The sequence below is a fragment of the Pseudophryne corroboree genome, chromosome 7, assembly GCF_028390025.1.
Source record: "Pseudophryne corroboree isolate aPseCor3 chromosome 7, aPseCor3.hap2, whole genome shotgun sequence".
NCBI classification, from domain to species: Eukaryota; Metazoa; Chordata; class Amphibia; order Anura; family Myobatrachidae; genus Pseudophryne; species Pseudophryne corroboree.
Genome location: NC_086450.1, coordinates 71,618,225 through 71,643,123, shown reverse-complemented (window position 1 = coordinate 71,643,123; position 24,899 = coordinate 71,618,225). Strand labels below are relative to the sequence as shown.

The window sequence follows — 24,899 nt, the reverse complement described above, 5'->3', positions numbered from 1 at the left end:
CCTGGGTTGACGTCACAAACACACCCAGCGTTCGCCCAAACACTCCCCCGTTTCTCCAGCCACTCCTGCGTTTTCCCCCAAAACGGCAGCGTTTTTTCACACACTCCCATAAAACGTCCAGTTTCCGCCCAGAAACACCCACTTCCTGTCAATCACACTCCGATCACCAGAACGATGAAAAATCCTCGTAATGCTGTGAGTAAAATACCAAACTTTTGAGTAAAATAACTAAGCGCATGCGCTCTGCGAACATTGCGCATGCGCAGTAAGCGACTAATCGCAATATAGAGAAAATCGGCAACGAGCGAACAACTCGGAATGACCACCTATATCTGTTCATTGTTCTCATTTTATGATGTTTTTATTGTTTCCTTTGGTATGTTGTATGTAGGAGCGCAGCATCTAGGAACAAACGTCTCCCAGTGTTTTCAGCAATATTTTTTCTGCCAAAAATGTACTAAATTCCCCAGTGCTGTAAATGGTGTTTTAATACGTTCTGTGTGGTCCCATAAGAAAGACCCCATTAATTTGTTGCATGCCTGTTTCTTCTCTTCCTACTGTTCTGCTCCTGTTGTTGACAGGACACGTTGGTGAACATGCCTTAGCGAAAGGAATTCAGCCCTACATTACGAGCACGGGTTTATCTGTCCGCATAATTGGAGGGGTCAATTTCTGGACATGATACAGCTTGTACTCAATGGGGGTCATTCCGAGTTGATCGCTAGCAGCCATTGTTCGCAGCGCAGCGATCAGGCAAAAAAATGGCATTTCTGCGCATATGTATGCCCCGTTGTGGTTGTGCACAGGGTCTTGCAAAGTTTTCAGTCGCACTGACAGCCGCAAGAAGATTGACAGGAAGGGGCGTTTCTTGGTGTCAACTGACCGTTTTGAGTGAGTGTTTGCAAAAACGCAGTCGTGTCTGAAAAAACGCAGGCGTGGCTGGGCGGGTTTATGATGTCAAATCCGGACACGAATAGGCTGAAGTGATCACAAGAGCTGAGTAGGTTCAGAGCTACTCAGAAACTGCACAAACTGTTTTTGCAGAGCTCGGCTGCACAGGCGTTCGCACTTCTACTAAGTTTGTACGGCTGCTAAAACTAGCTAGCGAGCGATCAACTCGGAATGACCCCCATTGTCATCATTCCTACAGTATGTGCTAATGCACACTTAGTTGCAGAATGGGCGCAATTGATGCTAAAAATCATGCACGCATAAATAACGTATATGCTGAGCGGGTGATGTGCTTGATTCTCCACCAGCGGAATATGCATCTGGTTTATGCCACGTACTCGTACGTCCATGTTTTTTACAATTTGTATTGCTTTCTAAAGACACATTCGCTATTAGGGATTGATATCACACAAAAAAAACCCTTTCTATTGAAACAGTAAGGATAACAACTCCCACTCTCAAGTCAAAAAATAAATACATAAAAACAATAATTTTAAAACACATAAAAATGTGCAGCACGCCCAAGCGGAATACATACGCATGACCGGCGGTTGGGACGCTTGCGGTCAATAGACCGATAGCGGTATCCCACTGGTGAGAATCCTTACAGGTGAACAATAAGTATACTTACCCTCCTCCCCTGCCCCCCTAACCTTCCCTTACCACAGCTTAACCCCCCCACTACCACCCCTCTCTGGTGGTGCCTAAACCTATCTCCCTCCCCCGTAGCCTAAACCTAACCCTCCCTGGTGGTGCCTAAACCTAATTACCAACACCCCACCGCCCTACCCACCCTGGAGCTTAACCCCAACATGCCCTGGCATACTTATGATTGGGATGCCGGCTGTTGGTATTCTGGCACCGCCATTTTGACTGATGTCAGGATTCTGACTGTCGACATCCCGAACACCGGCATTTCTGAATGCACCTAAACAATGTCAGCATCAGCAGTACATTTGCAATCAGCCAGTCACAAGCGGTTAACTAGCACTGGTCATCATCTACAAAGCATTTAAACCTCCCACTGACCACCTGTAAATAGCACATCTTAGGGTGTGTACACACGGTGAGATCCTTGCTATGCCCGATTTTCACTTGTGATTTCCCTTGAACTCCCTGGAGCCCAGCACCACCGATTTTGACTAACTTTTCTTGAGATATGGACTATGTGTGCTTACGATTTTGGCTTATGTGAGATTTTGGCTTATGTGAGATGTCATTGACATGTGAGATGAACTAGATAGTAGACCGATATAGCAAGGATCGACTTGCCTGCACAGTCTATCTTTTCTTGCGATGCCGACAAGGCGGGACCGCGCATCGGGATCGCAAGGTGACTTTCACCTTGCGATCTGCACTAACTTTTCTTGCGATTTTGACTGTATAGTCAAAATCGAAAGAAAATATCTCACCGTGTGTACACACCCTTAGATGTAGGTGTCTGCTTCTGTTGTCCACTCCCCACATGTTCATAATTATATGTGTATGCCTTCACTGTGCATGGAATAGGCGAGAACACCCCTTTACTCCAATGTTCCACCTCCACATGCGCAGGCAGGCATAAATTCCTGTCAGACACAACTGTGCATATGGCCGTTTTCTGGGCTTATGCAGAGTAGTTTCATCCATCTAAGCAGACCGCCATAATGCTCAGTCTACATCAGCCCCATAGCATACCATTGTTTTGTATTTGTACCAGTGTTAATTTGAGTATACTTGTATGCTGTGTTAAAAGCTAAATAAGCCCCAAAGTGAACAGAAACATGGCTGAAACAGACAGGGACATGCTTTGGGAGACTGGGAATGTGGAGTAGATGTATAAGTCACTAATTAGAGGTCAGAAAGGTATTTTTGTTCCCTGCAGGTGAGGGAAACTCATGTTGGCAGAGAGACTTAAGTCACCTGACTAGATGTGCCGTGTTTTAAGTTTAGGGGCTAGATGCACCTTCGCTTGGAAAGTGATAAAATGGAGAGTGAAAAAGTACCAGCCAATCAGCTCCTAACTGCCATGTCACAGGATGTGTTTAAAAAATGGCAGTTAGGAGCTGATTGGCTGGTATTTTTTCACTCTCCATTTTATCACTTTCTAAGCGGTGATGCATCTAGCCCCAGGTCCTAATTGTGGATGCAGATACAGTAATGACGTTTAGTGGTGGAAATACTGGACCATCTAGGGTGGCAGCTCTGGGGCTTCCCATTCCCAGTGTTATGCGGTGTAAGGACTAACATTCCCCAAAACTTTACACTGTTGTAAAGTAACCTGCCTAGTTACATAACGTTACTCCTTAATGTTTTAGATGTGTTCCCACAATTCACACTGTAGTCTATTCCATCTAATAGTGGCACTGAACAGTGCTAAAATAGTATATTCCTGAGAGACTTTTTGTTAGTAAATTTACTCACAGTGAAAGAAAAACTAGAAGCTACATCTCCAGTACTGCTGGCTACCTGCTGGGCCTGCAATAACATGCACAGAAGTGATTTGGGAATTTGTATAGTGTTGCAACTTAGGGCCTAATTCAGACCTGATCGTAGATGTGCAAAAAAAGGCACAATCAAAATCTTAGGCAGGAGAACACCCAGCATGCCAGGCCCTACGCCCCCCCCCCCCCCCCTCCTTCACCCCACAGACGTGTGAAAGCATCGCACAGCGGAGATGTTTTTGCACATGACGAGCAGTTCCCTGCCAATGCAGGGCGCAACAGCTGCGCGTTACATCGTGTAGTCGCCGTAGCTCGCCCTGCAAACAGTCTGGACACACCTGCATGTAGCTGCAACGCCGCTGACATGCCCCCACAACCACCTCTGCCTGTCAATTAGGCAGATGCGATCACACATGCCTTCGCATCTCACAGTGTGTGCACGCGCAGTGCGGCTGCATGCGTGCGCGCACACAGCACAGTGCTTCAGCTTGCGTTTGCTGCTGCTGCAGCGACCAGGACTGAATTAGGCCCTTATTTTATTTATATCCCATGACTACTCACCGTGCTGTAATTGTTGATTGTAGCTTCATTTTCTTTCACATTTTGGTATAACATTGTAATGTGTCAGTAAAAATTGCCAGCCGTTAGTTAGCTTTTGGTAGTTTCTATAATGAACTAATTGTAATAATTTCACAAGATTTATACTGAATAGTTTTATGTAACTGCTCGCTGACTGCGAAACCTGTGAAAAGGCCATGGGGTCTATTTACTAAACCTTGGAGTAAGATATAAATGGACTGAGATAAAGTACCAGCCAATCAGCTCCTAACTGCCATATTACAGGCTGTGTTTAAAATATGTCAGTTCGGGGCTTTCTGGCTGGTACTTTATCTCCGTTCGCTTTATCTCTCTCCAAGGCTTAGTAGACAGGCCCCATAGTTTGATAAATTGCACTCATCAATCCCAGTGAATGAATGAGTGCTTATGGAGAACTCTTTTGTATTGTGCCAAGAGCTCAGCAGTTCATTGATGTGTGTGAAACGCGCTTTTAGTGATCGATTTTAAATGCCATTGTGTAAGTGGCTAAAAGTATTGTGATGTCATTTATGTTGCAAAGATAAATATATTTCTCTGACGTCCTAGTGGATGCTGGGGACTCCGTCAGGACCATGGGGATTAGCGGCTCCGCAGGAGACAGGGCACAAAAATAAAGCTTTAGGATCAGGTGGTGTGCACTGGCTCCTCCCCCTATGACCCTCCTCCAAGCCTCAGTTAGGTTTTTGTGCCCGTCCGAGCAGGGTGCAATCTAGGTGGCTCTCCTAAAGAGCTGCTTAGAAAAAGTTTTTAGGTTTTTTATTTTACAGTGAGTCCTGCTGGCAACAGGCTCACTGCAACGAGGGACTTAGGGGAGAAGAAGTGAACTCACCTGCGTGCAGGATGGATTGGCTTCTTAGGCTACTGGACACCATTAGCTCCAGAGGGATCGAACACAGGCCCAGCCATGGAGTCCGGTCCCGGAGCCGCGCCGCCGACCCCCTTGCAGATGCCGAAAAGTGAAGAGGTCCAGAAACCGGCGGCAGAAGACTTTTCAGTCTTCATGAGGTAGCGCACAGCACTGCAGCTGTGCGCCATTGTTGTCACACACTTCACACCAGCGGTCACTGAGGGTGCAGGGCGCTGTGGGGGGCGCCCTGGGCAGCAATGAAATACCTATACTGGCTAAAAGATACATCACATATAGCCCCTGGGGCTATATGGATGTATTTAACCCCTGCCAGGTCTCAGAAAAACGGGAGAAAAAGCCCGCCGAAAAGGGGACGGGGCCTATTCTCCTCAGCACACAGCGCCATTTTCCCTCACAGAAATGCTGGTGGGAAGGCTCCCAGGCTCTCCCCTGCACTGCACTACAGAAACAGGGTTAAAACAGAGAGGGGGGGCACTTATTTGGCGATATGATTATATATATTAAGATGCTATAAGGGAAAAACACTTATATAAAGGTTGTCCCTGTATAATTATAGCGTTTTGGTGTGTGCTGGCAAACTCTCCCTCTGTCTCTCCAAAGGGCTAGTGGGGTCCTGTCCTCTATCAGAGCATTCCCTGTGTGTGTGCTGTGTGTCGGTACGTGTGTGTCGACATGTATGAGGACGATGTTGGTGAGGAGGCGGAGCAATTGCCTGTAATGGTGATGTCACTCTCTAGGGAGTCGACACCGGAATGGATGGCTTATTTAAGGAATTACGTGATAATGTCAACACGCTGCAAGGTCGGTTGACGACATGAGACGGCCGGCAAACCAATTAGTAACTGTCCAGGCGTCTCAAACACCGTCAGGGGCGTTAAAACGTCTTTTTACCTCAGTCGGTCGACACAGACACAGACACGGACACTGACTCCAGTGTCGACGGTGAAGAAACAAACGTATTTTTCTTTTAGGGCCACACGTTACTTGTTAAGGGCAATGAAGGAGGTGTTACATATTTCTGATACTACAAGTACCACAAAAAAGGGTATTTTGTGGAGTGTGAAAAAACTACCTGTAGTTTTTCCTGAATCAGATAAATTAAATGAAGTGTGTGATGATGCGTGGGTTTCCCCCGATAGAAAATTATTGGCGGTATACCCTTTCCCGCCAGAAGTTAGGGCGCGTTGGGAAACACCCCTTAGGGTGGATAAGGCGCTCACACGCTTATCAAAACAAGTGGCGGTACCGTCTCCAGATAGGGCCGCCCTCAAGGAGCCAGCTGATAGGAGGCTGGAAAATATCCTAAAAAGTATATACACACATACTGGTGTTATACTGCGACCAGCGATCGCCTCAGCCTGGATGTGCAGCGCTGGGGTGGCTTGGTCGGATTCCCTGACTGAAAATATTGATACCCTTGACAGGGACAGTATTTTACTGACTATAGAGCATTTAAAGGATGCATTTCTATATATGCGAGATGCACAGAGGGATATTTGCACTCTGGCATCAAGAGTAAGTGCGATGTCCATATCTGCCAGAAGTTGTTTATGGACACGACAGTGGTCAGGTGATGCAGATTCCAAACGACACATGGAAGTATTGCCGTATAAAGGAGAAAAAGACAACGTCTTTTCAGCCTCAGTCCTTTCGTCCCCATAAGGGCAAGCGGTCAAAAGGCCAGTCATATCTGCCATGGGATAGAGGAAAGGGAAGAAGACTGCAGCAGGCAGCCCATTCCCAGGAACAGAAGCCCTCCACCGCTTCTGCCAAGTCCTCAGCATGACGCTGGGGCCGTACAAGCGGACTCAGGTGCGGTGGGGGGTCGTCTCAAGAGTTTCAGCACGCAGTGGGCTCACTCGCAAGTGGACCCCTGGATCCTACAAGTAGTATCCCAGGGGTACAGATTGGAAGTTCGAGACGTCTCCCCCTCGCAGGTTCCTGAAGTCTGCTTTACCAACGTCTCCCTCCGACAGGGAGGCAGTAGTGGAAACAATTCACAAGCTGTATTCCCAGCAGGTGATAATCAAAGTACCCCTCCTACAACAAGGAAAGGGGTATTATTCCACACTATATTGTGGTACTGAAGCCAGACGGCTCGGTGAGACCTATTCTAAATCTGAAATATTTGAACGCTTACATAAAAAGGGATTAATCGGAATATTGTAAACACATATATAAAATGTAAGTACCGGATGGATTCTTGAGATCAGGCCTATCTGTCTCTCTTTATTCTCAGTGGCTGTTCCCCACCGTTATTGCAGGTACACTGATTATTATGCCGACCACAAGCTGGTAATCGCGTCAATATGGGCAGGAGATGATCGTCACTGGTTATAGTCACTCTGAAAACGCGTTTCTCCGCCTTCCCAACACACTCAGCGGCTTCCTCAGTTCTTCTCCCCTGCCTCCACAGAATTGCATGACTGAATATACCTAGGTCATATCTTGAAGAACTGAGCAGCCACCAAAGAAGTTTGGGAGGTGTCTATAGAGTACGAAGTCGTTGCTAGAAAGTTACTGATACGGAACATTCACGACCAATTAAGTCCCAACATCTGGACTTTTGACGACCCCTTCCTTTGAAGGAACATTTGAACGTTGGACAAAGCGCACCGACCTATAAAACTCTTTCCACTTACATAAAAAGGTTCAAATCAAGATGGAGTCACTCAGAGCAGTGATAGCGAACCAGGAAAAAGGGGACTATATGGTGTCCCGGGACAGATGCTTACCTCCATGTCCCAATTTGCCCTTCTCACCAAGGGTACCTCAGGTTCGTGGTTCAGAACTGTCACTATCAGTTTCAGACGCTGCCGGTTGGATTGTCCACGGCACCCCGGGTCCTTACCAAGGTAATGGCCGAAATGATGATTCTTCTTCAAAGAAAATGGACGATCTCCTGATAAGGGCAAGGTCCAGAGAACAGTTGGAGGTCGGAGTAGCACTATCTCAAGTAGTTCTACGACAGCACGGGTGGATTCTAAATATTCCAAAACCGCAGCTGTTTCCGACGACACGTCTGCTGTTCCTAGGGATGATTCTGGACACAGTCCAGAAAAAGGTGTTTCTCCCGGAGAAGAAAGCCAGGGAGTTATCCGAGCTAGTCAGGAACCTCCTAAAACCAGGAAAAGTGTCAGTGCATCATTGCACAAGGGTCCTGGGAAAAATGGTGGCTTCTTACGAAGCGATTCCATTCGGCAGATTTCACGCAAGAACTTTTCAGTGGGATCTGCTGGACAAATGGTCCGGATCGCATCTGCAGATGCATCAGCGGATAACCTTATCGCCACGGACAAGGGTGTCTCTTCTGTGGTGGTTGCAGAGTGCTCATCTGTTAGAGGGCCGCAGATTCGGCATACAGGACTGGGTCCTGGTGACCACGGATGCCAGTCTGAGAGGCTGGGGAGCGGTCACACAGGGAAGAAACTTCCAGGGAGTATGGTCAAGCCTGGAGATGTCTCTTCACATAAATATACTGGAGCTAAGAGCGATTTACAATGCTCTAAGCCTGGCAAAACCCCTGCTTCAGGGTCAGCCGGTGTTGATCCAGTCGGACAACATCACGGCAGTCGCCCACGTAAACAGACAGGGCGGCACAAGAAGCAGGAGAGCAATGGCAGAAGCTGCAAGGATTCTTCGCTGGGCGGAAGATCATGTGATAGCACTGTCAGCAGTGTTCATTCCGGGAGTGGACAACTGGGAAGCAGACTTCCTCAGCAGACACGATCTACACCCGGGAGAGTGGGGACTTCATCCAGAAGTCTTCCACATGATTGTGAACCGTTGGGAAAAACCAAAGGTGGATATGATGGCGTCTCGCCTCAACAAAAAACTGGACAGGTATTGCGCCAGGTCAAGAGACCCTCAGGCAATAGCTGTGGACGCTCTGGTAACACCGTGGGTGTTCCAGTCAGTGTATGTGTTTCCTCCTCTGCCTCTCATACCAAAAGTACTGAGAATTATACGGCAAAGGGGAGTAAGAACGATACTAGTGGCTCCGGATTGGCCAAGAAGAACTTGGTACCCGGAACTTCAGGAGATGCTCACGGAAGATCCGTGGCCTCTACCTCTAAGACGGGACCTGCTTCAGCAGGGACCGTGTCTATTCCAAGACTTACCGCGGCTGCGTTTGACGGCATGGCGGTTGAACGCCGAATTCTAAGGGAAAAAGGCATTCCGGAAGAGGTCATTCCTACACTGGTAAAAGCCAGGAAGGAGGTGACTGCACAACATTATCACCGCATTTGGAGAAAATATGTTGCGTGGTGTGAGGCCAGGAAGGCCCCCACGGAGGAATTTCAATTGGGTCGATTCCTACATTTCCTGCAAACAGGATTGTCTATGGGCCTCAAATTGGGGTCCATTAAGGTTCAAATTTCGGCCCTGTCGATTTTCTTCCAGAAAGAATTGGCTTCAGTTCCTGAAGTCCAGACTTTTGTAAAAGGAGTACTACATATACAGCCCCGGTTGTGCCCCCAGTGGCTCCGTGGGACCTTAATGTAGTTTGGATTTTCTCAAATCCCATTGGTTTGAGCCACTCAAATCGGTGGATTTGAAATATCTTACATGGAAAGTAACCATGCTACTGGCCCTGGCTTCAGCCAGGAGAGTGTCAGAATTGGCGGCTTTATCGTATAAAAGCCCATATCTGATTTTCCATTCGGACAGGGCAGAACTGCGGAAGCGTCCTCAGTTTCTGCCTAAGGTGGTGTCAGCGTTTCACCTGAACCAGCCTATTGTGGTGCCTGCGGCTACTAGCGATTTGGAGGATTCCAAGTTGCTGGACGTTGTCAGGGCATTGAAAATATATATTTCAAGGACGGCTGGAGTCAGAAAATCTGACTCGCTGTTTATACTGTATGCACCCAACAAGCTGGGTGCTCCTGCTTCTAAGCAGACGATTGCTCGTTGGATTTGTAGCACAATTCAACTTGCACATTCTGTGGCAGGCCTGCCACAGCCTAAATCTGTCAAGGCCCATTCCACAAGGAAGGTGGGCTCATCCTGGGCGGCTGCCCGAGGGGTCTCGGCATTACAACTCTGCCGAGCAGCTACGTGGTCGGGGGAGAACACGTTTGTAAAATTCTACAAATTTGATACCCTGGCTAAAGAGGACCTGGAGTTCTCTCATTCGGTGCTGCAGAGTCATCCGCACTCTCCCGCCCGTTTGGGAGCTTTGGTATAATCCCCATGGTCCTGACGGAGTCCCCAGCATCCACTAGGACGTCAGAGAAAATAAGATTTTACTTACCGATAAATCTATTTCTCGTAGTCCGTAGTGGATGCTGGGCGCCCATCCCAAGTGCGGATTGTCTGCAATACTTGTACATAGTTATTGTTACAAAAAAATCGGGTTGTTATTATTGTGAGCCGTCTGTTCAGAGGCTCCTAAGTTTGTCATACTGTTAACTGGGTTCAGATCACAAGTTGTACGGTGTGATTGGTGTGGCTGGTATGAGTCTTACCCGGGATTCAAAATCCTTCCTTATTGTGTACGCTCGTCCGGGCACAGTATCCTAACTGAGGCTTGGAGGAGGGTCATAGGGGGAGGAGCCAGTGCACACCACCTGATCCTAAAGCTTTATTTTTGTGCCCTGTCTCCTGCGGAGCCGCTAATCCCCATGGTCCTGACGGAGTCCCCAGCATCCACTACGGACTACGAGAAATAGATTTATCGGTAAGTAAAATCTTATTTTAATTTATTTGCAACCTAGCACATGACCAAAAAAATGAGGATCTTGTGGTCGTAATGGTGTCAGTGTATTAGTCAGTCTCGCATGCACTGATAAAATCACTATATAAATTATATAGGCTTTAGAATCTCCGCCGATGAATAAGAGTGACACCTACTATCTCTATTTAGCCTACGTGGCAGATTTACAGACGTAATTTTTCAACTTTGTATCAACTGTTTTTTTTCTGTTACAATAAAAAATAAATGAGACGTGCTTTGTTTATTGGGGTGTCATTCTGAGTTGATCGCTAGCTGCCGATTTTCGCAGCGCAGCGATCAAGTGAAAAAATGGCATTTATGCGCATGTGTATGCCCCGGAATGCGCACGCGCGACGTACGGGTAGAAAACCCTTTGTGGTTGTGCTCAGGTTCTAGCGAAGTTTTTCTTCGCACTGACGGCCTAAAGAAGATTGACAGGAAGGGGGCGTTTCTGGGTGTCAACTGGCCGTTTTCAGGGAGTGTTTGCAAAAACGCAGGCGTGTCTGGAAAAATGCAGGCGTGGCTGGTCGTTCGCTGGGCGGGTGTATGACGTCAAATCCGGACACGGATAGGCTGAAGTGATCGCAAGAGCTGCGTAGGTTCAGAGCTACTCAGAAACTGCACAAACAGTTTTTGCAGAGCTCGGCTGCCCATGCACTCGTACTTCTGCTAAGCTAAAATACACTCCCCAGTGGGCGGCGGCATAGCATTTGCACGGCTGCTAAACCTAGCCAGCGAGCGATCAATTCGGAATGACCCCCTTTGCCCCTTGCTCTAAGCTTGGTGTCTCATGGCGGGAATGGATGCAAAAGTTCATTTTTCCAACCGCATATCTCTTACAAAATCTAAAATGTGCAGGGGGCACAGCCTTGTTGAGTGTTGGTTTATACAGATGAATCTTAACCGCTGCATCTTTCTGGGCTATTGAAACGCCCTCAAACATGATGACAATTTACTGCTCTTTGCGCTAGTAAAGTCAGCTGGGAACTTGTAAAACTGTAGAGAAAATAAATGATCGGCAATGGGTCACTCTGTGTCTGCTCCCTTGGTAGTTGCCAAAGCATCTGGATGTTTTGCTTTGGGATTTATTTTCCCAGGAAACTTGAAGCTCTTAGAGCCCAGAGGAAACGCTGATGGGTCTGAGAAGTTACAGCAGGTGAGATTGGTCACAGCTATCTCTGCCAGTTACTATCTGGCGATTCAGTTTTGGCGGTGATGGTGCCCATCCCAGTTGGCATGATCACAGTGCAGTCCTGGGTGGAGAGTCTCATTGTCAGGTTCATTTGAGGTTACCTCACAAATCCAAAGCATACTGAATAGTGACATATTTGTCTGTTTCTTTAGAACTTCCACTAAATCTGCAAGCGTCTTCGCATGTCATTATATTACTATTCCTATGACACATAAGGGGAGATGTATCAAACCTCGGAGAGAGATAAAGTCGAGGGAGATAAAGTACCAACCAATCAGCTTCTGTCTTTTTCAAACACAGCTTACAAAATGATAGATGCAGGTTGATTGTTACTTTATCTCTCTCTCTCTGAGGTTTGATACATTTCCCCCATAGTGGTCCACAAGCAGTTGCCACACATGAATTGCCAGTTGCCACACAGTTGCCAACATACAGATGGACCCCACTGACATTAGTACACTGCCGACATACAGACAAGGTACCTACCTACAGTCAAAGATTATCAAAAGCCTACACACTGAGAAATGATGATGGCATGTTTTCATTTCACATACGCTTTGGTAAAGACAAGAACAGACAGCTCCTCATCTATCTGTCTTAAGATAATCCGTGAACTGTGTTCAATTCATGACATCAGAGTGAAATTGTTTTCCAAGATAAAACAGATAAAAGAGTTAATGGAATCGTAGCACATCTAGATAAGGATATCACATCACATCATTCACTTTTTTTTCTTTGATTTGGGGGTCCTATTCATTATCGTATATTGGGGTCATTCCGAGATTATCGTATCTGTGCTAAATTTAGCACAGCTATGATCATTCACACTGACATGTGGGGGGGACGCCCAGCACAGGGCTATCCCGCCCCGCATGTCAGTGCCAGCCCCCCTTCCCGCAGAAGTGCAAAGGCATCGCACAGCGGCGATGTCTTTGCACTTCAAGAGTAGCTCCTGACCAGCGCAGCTGTAGCGTGCTGGCCGGAAGCTACTAATCGCTTCCCGTCCCCCAGCAGCTGTGTGTGACATCACGCAGCAGCTGCGGCCCGCCCCCCGCCCACGAAATGGCGGACAAACGCTGCCGTTCAAACCCCCCCGCCCAGCGACCACCTCTGCCTGTCAATCAGGCAGAGGCGATCGGAGCGGCCCGATGGCCTTCGGCCGTCTGGCATGTGCCGGCGCATTGACCCGATCGCACCGCTGCGATAAACTGCAGCGTGCGTTCAGTTCAGAATGACCCCCATTGCCCTGTTACATGCGGAAGCCTTAGTTTCCACATGTTTTTGCAAAATAACAAATCAGACCTATTCATTTTGGGTACGCAGGAGATATTGCAGATATTTTCTGCATCAATTACAGGACAAGAAAGGCATACTTTCAGTTTTCAGAACTCTATTTGCTGAAGCTCACTGAGCATCACTCCTTCCTATTGGAGAGAGGGCTGTACGCATCTGCCTCCTGTGGCCCTTGCTGTGTGATTGGATGAATTAAGTTCACACAGGTGCACTAACACTGGCAGGGTAAAGTGCATTTTAGGTTAGTGATGGCCATTGATAGCTCTTCCATCGATGGTCATTGGTTTTTAAGCATCGGCCAAAAACCATTGATGGTTTAGCGCAGAGCCAGCCATAGGCATAGGCAAACTAGGCAATTGCCTAGGGCATTTGATATGCCTAGGGGCATCAGCAGCTTCAGCTGATTAAAATGATATGCGGCATGCCTACAGTATATTCTGTGTGTAGCATTTCATATGCAGATACAGCCACAGTCTCACACAGTATATAGCAGGGCTGGCCAAACCGGTCCTCCAGATCTACCAACAGTTCATGTTTTCAAGGCCTCCTGGAGAGCTGTAGAATTGTCAGTTAGGAATGAATGCAGCACATCTTAATTAGTAATGACTACACCTGTGCAGCAGCTAGGTGGTCTGGAAAATGTGAACTGTTGGTAGATCTCGAGGACTGGTTTGGCCAGCCCTGGTATATAGGCATGCTGCATATAATTGTAATCAGCAGAAGCTGCTTGTGCATCCTAGCCACATACCAATGTAAATAAGATGCATTTTCATTAAAAAAAGGTGCCCGACGTTAGCATTGAGGCAAGATTTATGAGGACACATCTGTTTCCAAGCAGAGGCAGAGGTCACAGTGTTAGTGACAGTGTGAGTGATGTGTGCATGTGAGTGGGTTGGTTGTGCAGTAGTGTTTGGAATATGTGTAAGGAGCATTATGTGTGTCATGTAAAAATTCATTAATAATGTACAACATATGTGTAAGAGGCACTATGTGTCATTATGTGTATAAGGGCATTAATAATGCGCTGCATATGTGTAACAGGGTACTACTGTATGTGTGTCATTATGTGTATAGGGGCACTAATAATGTGCAGCAAATGTGTAGGGGGCACTATGCATGTCATTATGTGTATAAGGGCATTAAAAATGTGCGGCATATGTGTAAGGGACATTATGTATAAAAGGGCATTAATAAAGGTTGTCAATGTGTAAGGCGCATTATGTTTATAAGGACATTAATAATGTATCTCATGTGTAAGGGGCATTACTGTGTGGAATTATGTGTATAAATGCATTACTAATGTGTAGCATTAGGTGTATAAGGTGCTCTACTATGTGGTGTTGCGTATAGAAAGGGCACTACTGTGTTTAATATGAATAAAGAGCAATAGGGTGTGGTGTAATGTGAATAAGGAGCAAGTCAGTGTGATGTAATGTGAATAAGGGGCTCTACTGTGAGGAGTAACGTTTATAAGGTAAAGTGATACTACTGTGGGATGTAATATGAATTATGGACACTATTGCATGATCAAATGTGAATAAAGTTGCAGTACTGTGTGGTGTAATTGGAATTGGGGTTACTATTGTGTGGCCATGCCCCTTGACAGCAAAAACACACTCCTTTTTGGGCTGTGCATCAAATGTGCAAACTGTTTTTATTTAAAATATAGGGGGTACAAACCCCAAAATAAAGACTGCTATGGGTGAGGTGTGATGGCGCTGGGAAAGAGGTGCAAGGTCAGAGGCGGAACCAGCGGTGGTGCTAGGGGGCACCAGCCACCAGCATCATATTGGTTAGGACCGGCTCTGGTTTAGCGGTCAATGGCTGAGTACTGAGCATGTGCAGACCTCAGACATCGGTCCGGTGCCATCAGTGTTCTTCAGGATCATGGCGCCACCAACGATGGTGCAGTATCAGTGTCTCACTATTGATGGAAAGAAATTAAAAACACTTGCCAACGGCCATAGACCATTGATGGTTGCAAAAATGGACAAGTTCCTTCGCTAATTTAAGGATGCTTTTCAGAACAGTTATCCAGGCAGCAGAAGAATAATGCATTGCTCTAATACAGTAGTTCTTATACTCGGTCCTCAGGACCCCAGACAGCTTTGGTCACTCAGCAGGTGCACAGGTGTATTCATGACTCATTGACACATTGGAGCTCATTATTTTACTTGCGATTCTGTGAGGAGACCTGGAAAACATGACCTGTTTGGGGTCCTGAGGACCGAGTTTGAGAACCTGTGCCCTAGTAGAATTGAATCTGCAACCTGAGTCTGACAATGATGAATAGGCACTACTACTACTAATGATGAATAGGCCCCTGAAAGAGCTATATATATATATATATATATATATATATATATTTATATATTTATTTATTTTCCAAGCAGTGGTTACCCCATTTTGCAGATGAAAGGGTTTTCACTGCTCTGTCCTATTTATCAAGCTAATGCAAGGAAATTCCATATTTTTCCGGCTGTTCCTATGAGTTAGGATTTTACCGGTGTCCCTGTAGCCTGCTGTGATGACTGCACAGAGGCTTCATTTATCAAACGCATAAAAGCTAAGCCTTCCTCCACTAGGTGATACCATCTTAAGAAGGTGTTACACACACCCCTCATACCCCTTTCACACCGCAAAAATAACCCGGTATTGACCCGGAATATTGCCAGGTCGACATGGGTCGCTGTGCGGTGTGAAAGGGGCCATGGATGAATTCCCAGGTTGCCTGACCCGGTAATTCAACCCGGGAATTCGACCCTTTCACTGCATAGGGAGAGGCGGTGCAGAGATGGCCACCTCTGTCCCCGCCCCCAATGGCAACCCGACCCGGCATATTTCCGGGTCGGGATGGCGGTGGGTAGGGTCCAAGGCCGGGTCCCACCCGGGTAGGACCCATTTCCAAATCCCAGATGAGACCCGGCATTGCGATGTGAAAGCGGTATAAGTGAGGGACCTGCTTCTAAGGTTCTTTTCCAGGTCAGGCCTCAGACTCATAAATGTGGATTTTGCCGAACACCCTCCCTGGCAGTATTAAGCTGCCAATAAGCAGGGGGGAAAAACCTAGCTCAGAATTTATTTATTTTTTAAGTTTTTCACATTTTCCCAACATTTGCTTGATTTACTGTCCACAAGGACATCTATTGAGAATAGTAACCTTGCCCAAAGCGTGGCAAGCGAAGCGAGCCCGCAAAGGTTTCCGTTTTGTGCTGATGGTGGTGGTATCCGGACTCCAGGTCGACAACAAAAAGGTCGACACACCTTAGGTTGACACCGATTTGTCGACACACCTTAGGTCGACATGGACAAAGGGTCGACATGAGTTTTTCACGATTGTTATCTTGTTTTGAAACTTTTTATACTTAGCGATCCACGTGGACCACGATTGGAACGGTAATCTGTGCCAAGCGAAGCGAGGCACCTTGCCCGAAGCTGCGAGGGGACACGGTGCACTAATTGGGGTTCCTGGTCACTCAACGAATAAAACAACACCAAAAAAACATAAAAAACTCATGTCGAACTTTTTCCATGTCGACCTTTTTGTCATGTCAACCTTTTTGTCATGTCAACCTTTTGTCCATGTCGACCTAAGGTGTGACCAATTGGTGTCACCCTAAGGCGTGTCGAACTGGAGTCACAGACCTGATGGTTACGAAACATAAAATTATACAAGATTTGGTCACACACAAACCCCAAAAATGCATTGACCATTTTTATGTCAACAATTGTCATGTCAACCATTTGACCCTGTCAACATTTTGTACCTGTCGACCTGAATCGAATCAACAAGGCCCCACACCAGCCTCACAATGCTGGTAGTCTCAGCATAGTGTAGTGGGCGTTAATGATGCAATCACATGGCCATGTCCCATGCTCCGCCCCTTTTCTTCATCACAGACCCTGCCACGCCTCTCTCCCCTCCCCCCACTGAGCCATCCTGGCTGCCCCCTCCTGGAAGTATGGTGTAGATCTATTATACCACAGCCCTCCCAGTAGATGGAGGATAATTATGGTACAGTAATGTTTGGGTGGAGTTCCCCTTCAATAAGGCAATATACCTAATTGTATAATAGTCTGTACAAGTAATTGGCAAAGAATGTATAATGTTTTTGTGTAACTGTTTGTATAGAGAAGACAGACATTTTGTAGGTGAAAACACTTGCCAAGAAAATGCATTTAATCTCTTTACTAGTAATCAACGGCATCTGTAATACATTCCGTGGTTCACCCTCTGTGACCTGGTTAGTACCATTGTTTTAAGACTGCAGCGACTGATATTAAATGCTGGTGTGCGATACATTTATACTTGCCTTTTGCTGCAGGAAAACGTTACTACTCCACTGCTTGTAAGCACACCCAGATGCATGTGATACTGTAGATACATAGTTACTGCTGCTGCTAGCCTAGGTTCTCCTGCCTTTATCTATCTATCTATCTTGCTTAATTCTCCGGTGCCAGCTTATTCCAGACATTTTTATTTCATTGGCTTTTAGTCAAACCTTAAAACACAAGAACAAACACTGGGAATTCCTGGCATGTGTTCCGATCTTGTTTAGGCAAGTTTTCCCAAACTTTCATCATAAGACTCAAAGGAAACGCAGGTAACATCCAGGCTGACAAAGAACCACAAAGAAAGGAATAGTTTGTCTAAACTCTGATTGGCTCTTATCTAATGCTGCGGGAATTCCAGGTCTCTCACATAATGTACGGCACAGTAAGGAGATACTATGAATGACAGAAGTTGCAATCCAGATGTTCTGCTGCAACTATGTTATTGAAATGCTTCTAGAACTGGGTGCAAGTAATCATTGAATAAATGATTGCACCTATACGATATGTTCTGCTTTTGGTTGTATTCTCTGCAATCAGTATATTTAGCATAGGAGAGTTAGAGAAACTCTTTTCTGAGTTGTAAAATTAGCCCCCCTCCCTAACCGTAACTAATGACTAATTGAGCAATTAAAGAGCCAACATGCATTCCAAACTCCCCCCTCAGAATATATCCAGGACTCAGCATGAGATGATGCAGCGGAGCAGCAAAGACCTTTGAACCAGACACTGTTTCCATGAGTGACTATTTTTTGCTTAAAATATAATAAAAAAAAAATATATATATATAAATATTAATTTGGATTTCCTTTGATTGCTAAAGACATCTTTGCATGTTTGACAACATTGGTATGTGACCACGTGCAGTATGGAATACCAACATATGCCTCTCTGTGTTCCCCTAAACTCTGAATGAATGAAGTAGTTTCATTGCAGGGCTATAATAATCACATAGCTCTTGATTTCATGCTGGGTGAAAGGATTTTCCTTCCACTTGCAGCCTATCTCAATGCCTTTAGCTCAGCAACAGTATGCCTTTTGTCATATGTCTTTTCTTTTCTGTCAAGGGTTAGGTCAGTTGTGAAGTACTGCGAGGTTGTTTCAGCTTTTCCACACTCAGTGTGGGGCCAGTGTATGATAAGGAGGGTTGGATTGGTATTTGAGTAGCCACACCTCCAGCAGTTCTTCTCATTTAAAGGGTAATGTGTATTTTGCTAGCTGTAGAGGACAAACCAATGTGAACAGGCACGTTTCTGAAAGTTTTTGCAGATCCTCTTTGCCATGGCTGTGGCACAGGTCTGGCCAGTGCTTGCTGTCCTAATAATTGTGGTCGCACCTGCACTATCGCAGGCACAGATTTTTAACTGGCTTTGGGGTACCAAACAAGCAACCTCTGTTGCCCCCCCAAGCACGCTGCCTCCAGTCTTGACTACTGCTGCTGCAGAACTTCTACCAGCTACATCCCCGCCAGGAGATGGAAACCTCACTGAAGCAGTGGCAGCTACAGACCGAAACTCATCCACATCACAGTCTGTAAAGGACCTGACACCTGCAACGTCTCCATCATCAGAGCCTGCAGCTACAACAGCTCCATCCACAGCTACTAAGCCTCTGTCTACTCCATCTGATGGAACCTCTGTCCCAGCAGCTGCAACAACAAATGCCAGCACAGGAACGAAAGACAGTCAGCATCCCAGTACTGTGACTGCACCAGTCTCATCCGACAGTCGGCAGCAGGTTCTACAGTCACCCAGCACTGTCAGGAAGCCGCAGGACCAGAACATATTTAGTATTTTTCAGATTCACGAGGACGAGGTGAATGTGGACTCTGCCCAGACTTCACCACCGACATCTAAGGAAGAATTCACCTCTGTGCCTGGCACTACGACGCCTGAAAAGATTACAGATAAGGAGAATATCGCCGGCGTGGGAGCCGAGATCTTGAATGTTGCGGAAAATATTCGAAATTTCATGAATGTTTGGGAAGAAAATCCAGAGGAGAGCTCCCAGGCCCCCACGAATCACCCACCTGCCCTGCACGGGCTGCAGTCTGTGACCAATGCGACCGTGCACGGTGATCAGATAAATGAGAGCGCCAGTTTAAGTCAGGATGGCTCAGGGCAGAACGAGAACAATATCACAGCCACACAAAAACCTAGCCAGATTTCCAGCTCCGGCAACCAGACATTGAACGTCACTCAGGTGTCCCCAGGAAATCTTACATCACCTCAACCAGGTATTTCCTCTTTACCAGCCTTCTCGGCAGCGGAGGCTGAGGCTACACCATCGCCCATCAAATCATTCCCCAGGGGCGGCGGCTCGGATTTAGATGGATCACTCTTACATCCCGCCCCTCTGGACACGCAGAACGGGCACGCAGGCAGCATGCGCAGTGCGATGACAATAACAGGCTCTATTGCCAGTGGCCTATCCCATTATGTGATAAATTCCTCAGAGGCAGTGGTACATATGACCAATAATATGCATAATGATATTTCTGAGTCAAATCAGTCTGACGAGAGAATTGGCCTTCCTAAACATTCTGGGATAGCTGCCACTGCTGATATTACTCCTGCTCCTAATACACATGTGATACATTCATTGGGACCACCTAATGCCAGTAGATCTGATCCTGATTTACTAACCAGCACTAAAGCTTCTACCTCTACAGCTTTTAGAAATAATCACACAGAGACTGCTTTCCATTTGCCCAGATTGACTCCGTCAAACGCCCACTGCTTGCCCATCCCCACCAATCTGCCTTTCTGCCGCAAATTGGGAATTGAAACGTTTATGCTACCAAATTATTTGAATCATACAAGTGTGGTGGAAATTGAGGCTGCTTTGCATGATTGGGAGGGGCTTCTTAATTCTCATTGTCACCGCTACCTGGAGTGGTTTTTCTGTTTGCTACTGGTGCCAAGGTGTATTACTTCCTCTTTAGTGTCGCCGCCAGTCCCATGCCTGGGGTTCTGTAGGGCCTTACAGGATTCCTGCTGGGACCTTCTGAAGGGAGCACATCTCCCCGTGTCATGTGACTCTCTCCCTGCGGAGGATTCTGGGTCTTCTTGTGTATATATTCATTTTTTCACAGGTTCGGAGACCGCTGAAGTCTCTAATTCTTCGGAGTGGTCAGGTAAGTGAGTTGTTAGTAGTCGGTGGTCAACAGAACGTGTTTTGCTAAAAGGTGGCTTTCTTGGAAATTGCAACGTTAGGATTTTAGTCACAAGACCGCTTATGTGGTTTGCTATAAAAAGCAGATTATAAGAAACTTCTTTCATGAAGAATGCAGCTCTAATTACAGGGATTGGCGTTGCTGTGAAGGTCTGTGACTTTCTCATAAAGCTGGATAGCATAGCTGCGAGGTCGGTTCCTGAAAATGGCAATGAATATTTATACATGACACTTATAGGTGCAGCTTCCCATCTGTGTGTCTTTAGCAGCTGGAACTTGTGCAGTATATTCATTTATTTTTATGCCGTGTTTTAGTGGGTAACTCATTCATTCTGGCATTTATGACCATGCTGAAACCATAATATGTATATGGTTGTCAGAGAGGTACCGACTTTACAGAAATATATTTGCACCTCTCCAGCAGGGGGCGTAAGTAGACTAATGTATGCATACCCTTCAACTGTACCTTTTTAGCAGGTACAGTACCTTTTTTTATGGTCTTTACCAATTTTTGGCTCTTCCATTGAAAGTAGAGGAAAAGGGGTGTGGCACACTCCCTTTATCTGTGGCCATGCCCCCTTTCCTAATTTGTACCATGAGAAATGTTGGAGGGTATGATGTATGCCACATTGCAAAGTTAGAAAGTGCATCCATGTTCCGCCCAGTGGTGAATAGCCCATATATGCAAAGTTGCAAACAAGGCTTGGACAGGGAAGGCGCACCCATCTCCTGTGAGGGTCCAGTAGCAACAATTCTCTCTATACTTACGTTTGGCGGGTTCTACTCCCATCAAGCCACTGATGGAGCATTATGGAAGTTGTACTTCAGACACAGGGGAGGATGTAGCGAACCTTGTAAAGAGGACAAGTGGATAGGTTGCCCATAGCAACCAATCAACCAGCTTCTAGCAGTTATTTATCTAGTACAGTCTATAAAATGACAGGTAGAAAGTTTTGATTCCTCTTTAGAAGATTTGATACATCTCCCCACAATAAGAGTAAAACTTGACAATCAACACGTCTCATTGGTTACAAGCCTCTGTTTTTCATTTAGGGTAAACTTACATCTAGGGTTATCCTATAATGTATTTTGTTATCTAAATATGATGTGAACATTACATTTTGTCATTCGCTAGATGCAGCCATGTTTAAAATGCACCAGTCACCTAAACCCAGTAGAGACTTGTACCTCGCAGTGATGTCACTGGTTTCTAGCCAGTTGATTGGCTACAGTTTTGTGAATTTTGTTGACGCCAAAAAAACAAACAAACGCTGCTTGCATTATGTAGAGGCAACAGATATTGGTGGTCATTCCGAGTTGTTAGCTCGCTAGCAGTTTTTAGCAACCGTGCAAAGTTGCAAACGCTATGCCGCCTCCCACTGGGAGTGTATTTTAGCTTAGCAGAAGTGCGAGCGAAGGAATCGCAGAGCGGCTACAAAATTATTTTGTGCAGTTTCAGAGTAGCTTTAAACCTACTCAGTGCTTGCGATCACTTCAGACCATTCAGTTCCTGATTTGACATCACAAACACGCCCTGCGTTCAGCCAGTCACGCCTGCGTTTTTTATGGCATGCCTGCGTTTTTCCGAACATTCCCTGAAAACGGTCAGTTGACACCCAGAAACGCCCTCTTCCTGTCAATCACTCTGCGGCTGCCTGTGCGTCTGAAAAGCATCGCTAGACCCTGTGTAAAACTACATCGTTCGTTGTAATAGTACGCCGCGCATGCGCCGAAGTGCCATTTTTTGGCCTCATTGCTGCACAGCGAACGAATGCAGCTAGAGATCAACTCGGAATGACAACCTTTGTGTCTGATATATTATAGAACACTCGTTACCAGTCCGTCAAAATGACGGAACAACATAACAGTAATGTCAGTGCTGGCGGATGTGTGTGCCCGGCTGTGTGCAAAACACTTGAATTCCCCCCAGAGAGGTGAGGAGCAGCGTTAGCCTTTTATTATATAGGATGATTTGGGAAGCCGCCTTTTGGACTGCACCGAATATTTTCATTATAATTACCAACACAAAATATTCTGTAATCACATGTGTACAAAAGCGGGATTGAGAAAAACCTTTTATACCCTAACTGGCATTACCTATCAATTGTTCAGAAATGCTGTGGGGTAGTCAGATGTGTGATATCTGTGATAATACATTGCCTTCTGTGGATATAAGAGGAGTTGTAGGAGAAAGTCCTTTATACAGGTCACAGAAATACAAGGTGACTTATATTAGTAAAACATTGCAGTAGATTTTCCCTATGATGTTTGAACACTAATATGATGACATCATAGCTCAGGGTTATTTATATAGATATACTTTACAGGAGCTTATTTCAGTAGTACATTATAGAAGCAGAGATTTCCTGTGCACCCTGCCTGTGGTCAGAGCTTGTAAAACCCATATTATTACCTCACAGCTCATGTGACACTTCTCCGTACCCTCACGCTTGGTGGGACTCGAACGGTGGAATAAAAAATTCACCGTGGCCAGGCAGGGCTCACCATTAGAACAAAGGGCAAAAGTGTGATATTGTGGCTTACAAATAGGTCCTAATAAATATAATATATAGCTATTAATAAAGCTTTTAAACTGTATTTTGAGTAATGCGAGGTATCCACTAGTGCGAGGTATCGCAAGTGAACTTCACATGCGATACCCCGCCAACTCACCAGCAGCTCCCGGGAAGCTGGACTGCACATGATACATTGTATGCGGTCCTTTTGCATACGTTGTAACGTATGCGATCCCAGTCATGGCTGTGGGATCAGACAAATCCTTGCGGCAGCCATGGCAATCTGCGACTCCGATCCGAGGAGCACGGGAAGGTGCCTCGTATCGTAGTCAGAGGAAAATGACATGCAGTGTGACCCTTTTCATCCAATCACTCAATCCGGAATTGGATGAAAAGTGGCCATGTCGCACTACTGGATGGGGGCCTTTATTTATAATAGTAGCAAAATAGACGTATTATTGGAATGACTCCAATCCCCTTGCCCTGAATTGTACAGGATACCTGTCATTTTCAGACAAATGTCTCACCAAATCTTCAGATACAATTTATCATAAAACACAGTTTTTTGTTTTTTTATGAAATACTGTCCTGCCCTCGTGAGCCCTCCTAGGTATTCCGATTCGCATGAATTAAAATTGGCATAGACTTCTTCTACAGAACCAGCTGATCCTGTTCCAGTCCTCTGTATTCTCTGATGATAAGTCGGCACATGATTAAATGACAGTGAATGTGGGGTCACCATGGCGTTTGCCTGTCCTCTCTGCCAAGCCCTCTGTTTACCTGTACAAATAGCAAATACGTCTGCCGTATGCATGGAGGCCTGTTTTCCTGTATACCCTGGTGGCCGATTACCAGGAAACATGAGATAGCAGATCAAAGTAATCATTGCTTGCCAACTGTCATGATTGCTTTCACCCTGAGCAACAAAGCAAAGACTCCGAGTCATATATTTCATGCACAAGTGGTTTTAAATGTTTCATGACAGCTGAACATTGACAGTGCATGTGCGGACTAAGGTGTAAGACGTAGTTTATTATTTATTGTACTCGTATCATCAAGTTATAGCAACTTGTGCTTAGTATACTATTTGTTTGTTGTCACTGTCTGTCTCCCGCTACTTCTCACGCTTTTATTACCCATAGACTCTTACGTCAATACGGAATCCATGGTTCTATTTTGTTCTTCCCTCTTGCTCCACCCTCCTCTGTCTCTTTTGGATTTCCAGGGCAGTTTCTCGCTGCCTTTTACTGCCTGTATCCCAAGGCCTGAGGTCCTCTCTATCCTACACACAGAAAATCTGGAGTACATTGAATTAATCTCCCGTGGGAAACGTCATGTCATTTTAAATGTTACCAGTTGTTCTTCACTTTAAAACTTTATTTGGCATTTAGGTTTCTAGTTTCCCTCTGACGGAAATACGTGTTGCTGTACATAAAAGAACGACCTGATTTTATTAGACATATTTGAATGTTTTGGATTAGTTTATCATATGATACTCTCTAACTTTAGTCATATACTGTAACTTATTTTCTAAAGTGTCCTGTGTTATATAATGTATGGCAGTGACAGTAAAGGGCCCTGCACACTGGGCGATGTTACAGATTTTATCGACCAATGATATTATCGATGGTCGATTTTTCCGACAACGATTTTTGCCTACACGCTAGACGATATCCATGGTCAGTTTGGACGACATGAGAGTACATACGTCTGTATCGTCCAAATTGACTTGCATATATAAACGAGGATAGATCAACGATGAACGATCGCGGGGTCGCGCATCGTTCATCGTTGATGCATACACACTGACTGATATGAATGATTTATCGTTTATTTT

General features: G+C 45.8%; 1 protein-coding gene across 4 annotated transcripts in view; it reads left to right on the top strand.

Moving 5' to 3' along the window:
• COL18A1 (collagen type XVIII alpha 1 chain) overlaps positions 1-24,899 on the top strand; it is a 333,914-nt gene that overhangs the window by 149,686 nt on the left and 159,329 nt on the right. For 2 of the 4 annotated variants that reach the window (XM_063933309.1, XM_063933308.1), the window contains exon 1: positions 18,586-19,608. The exons of 1 other annotated variant lie outside the window; for it this stretch is intronic. In XM_063933309.1, the coding sequence (XP_063789379.1) occupies positions 18,654-19,608 (955 nt within the window). In that variant the 5' untranslated portion in view covers positions 18,586-18,653. Of the gene's footprint in view, positions 1-18,585; positions 19,609-19,826; positions 20,509-24,899 lie in introns of those variants that run through there. One more of the 4 variants, XM_063933310.1, reaches the window with a different exon arrangement.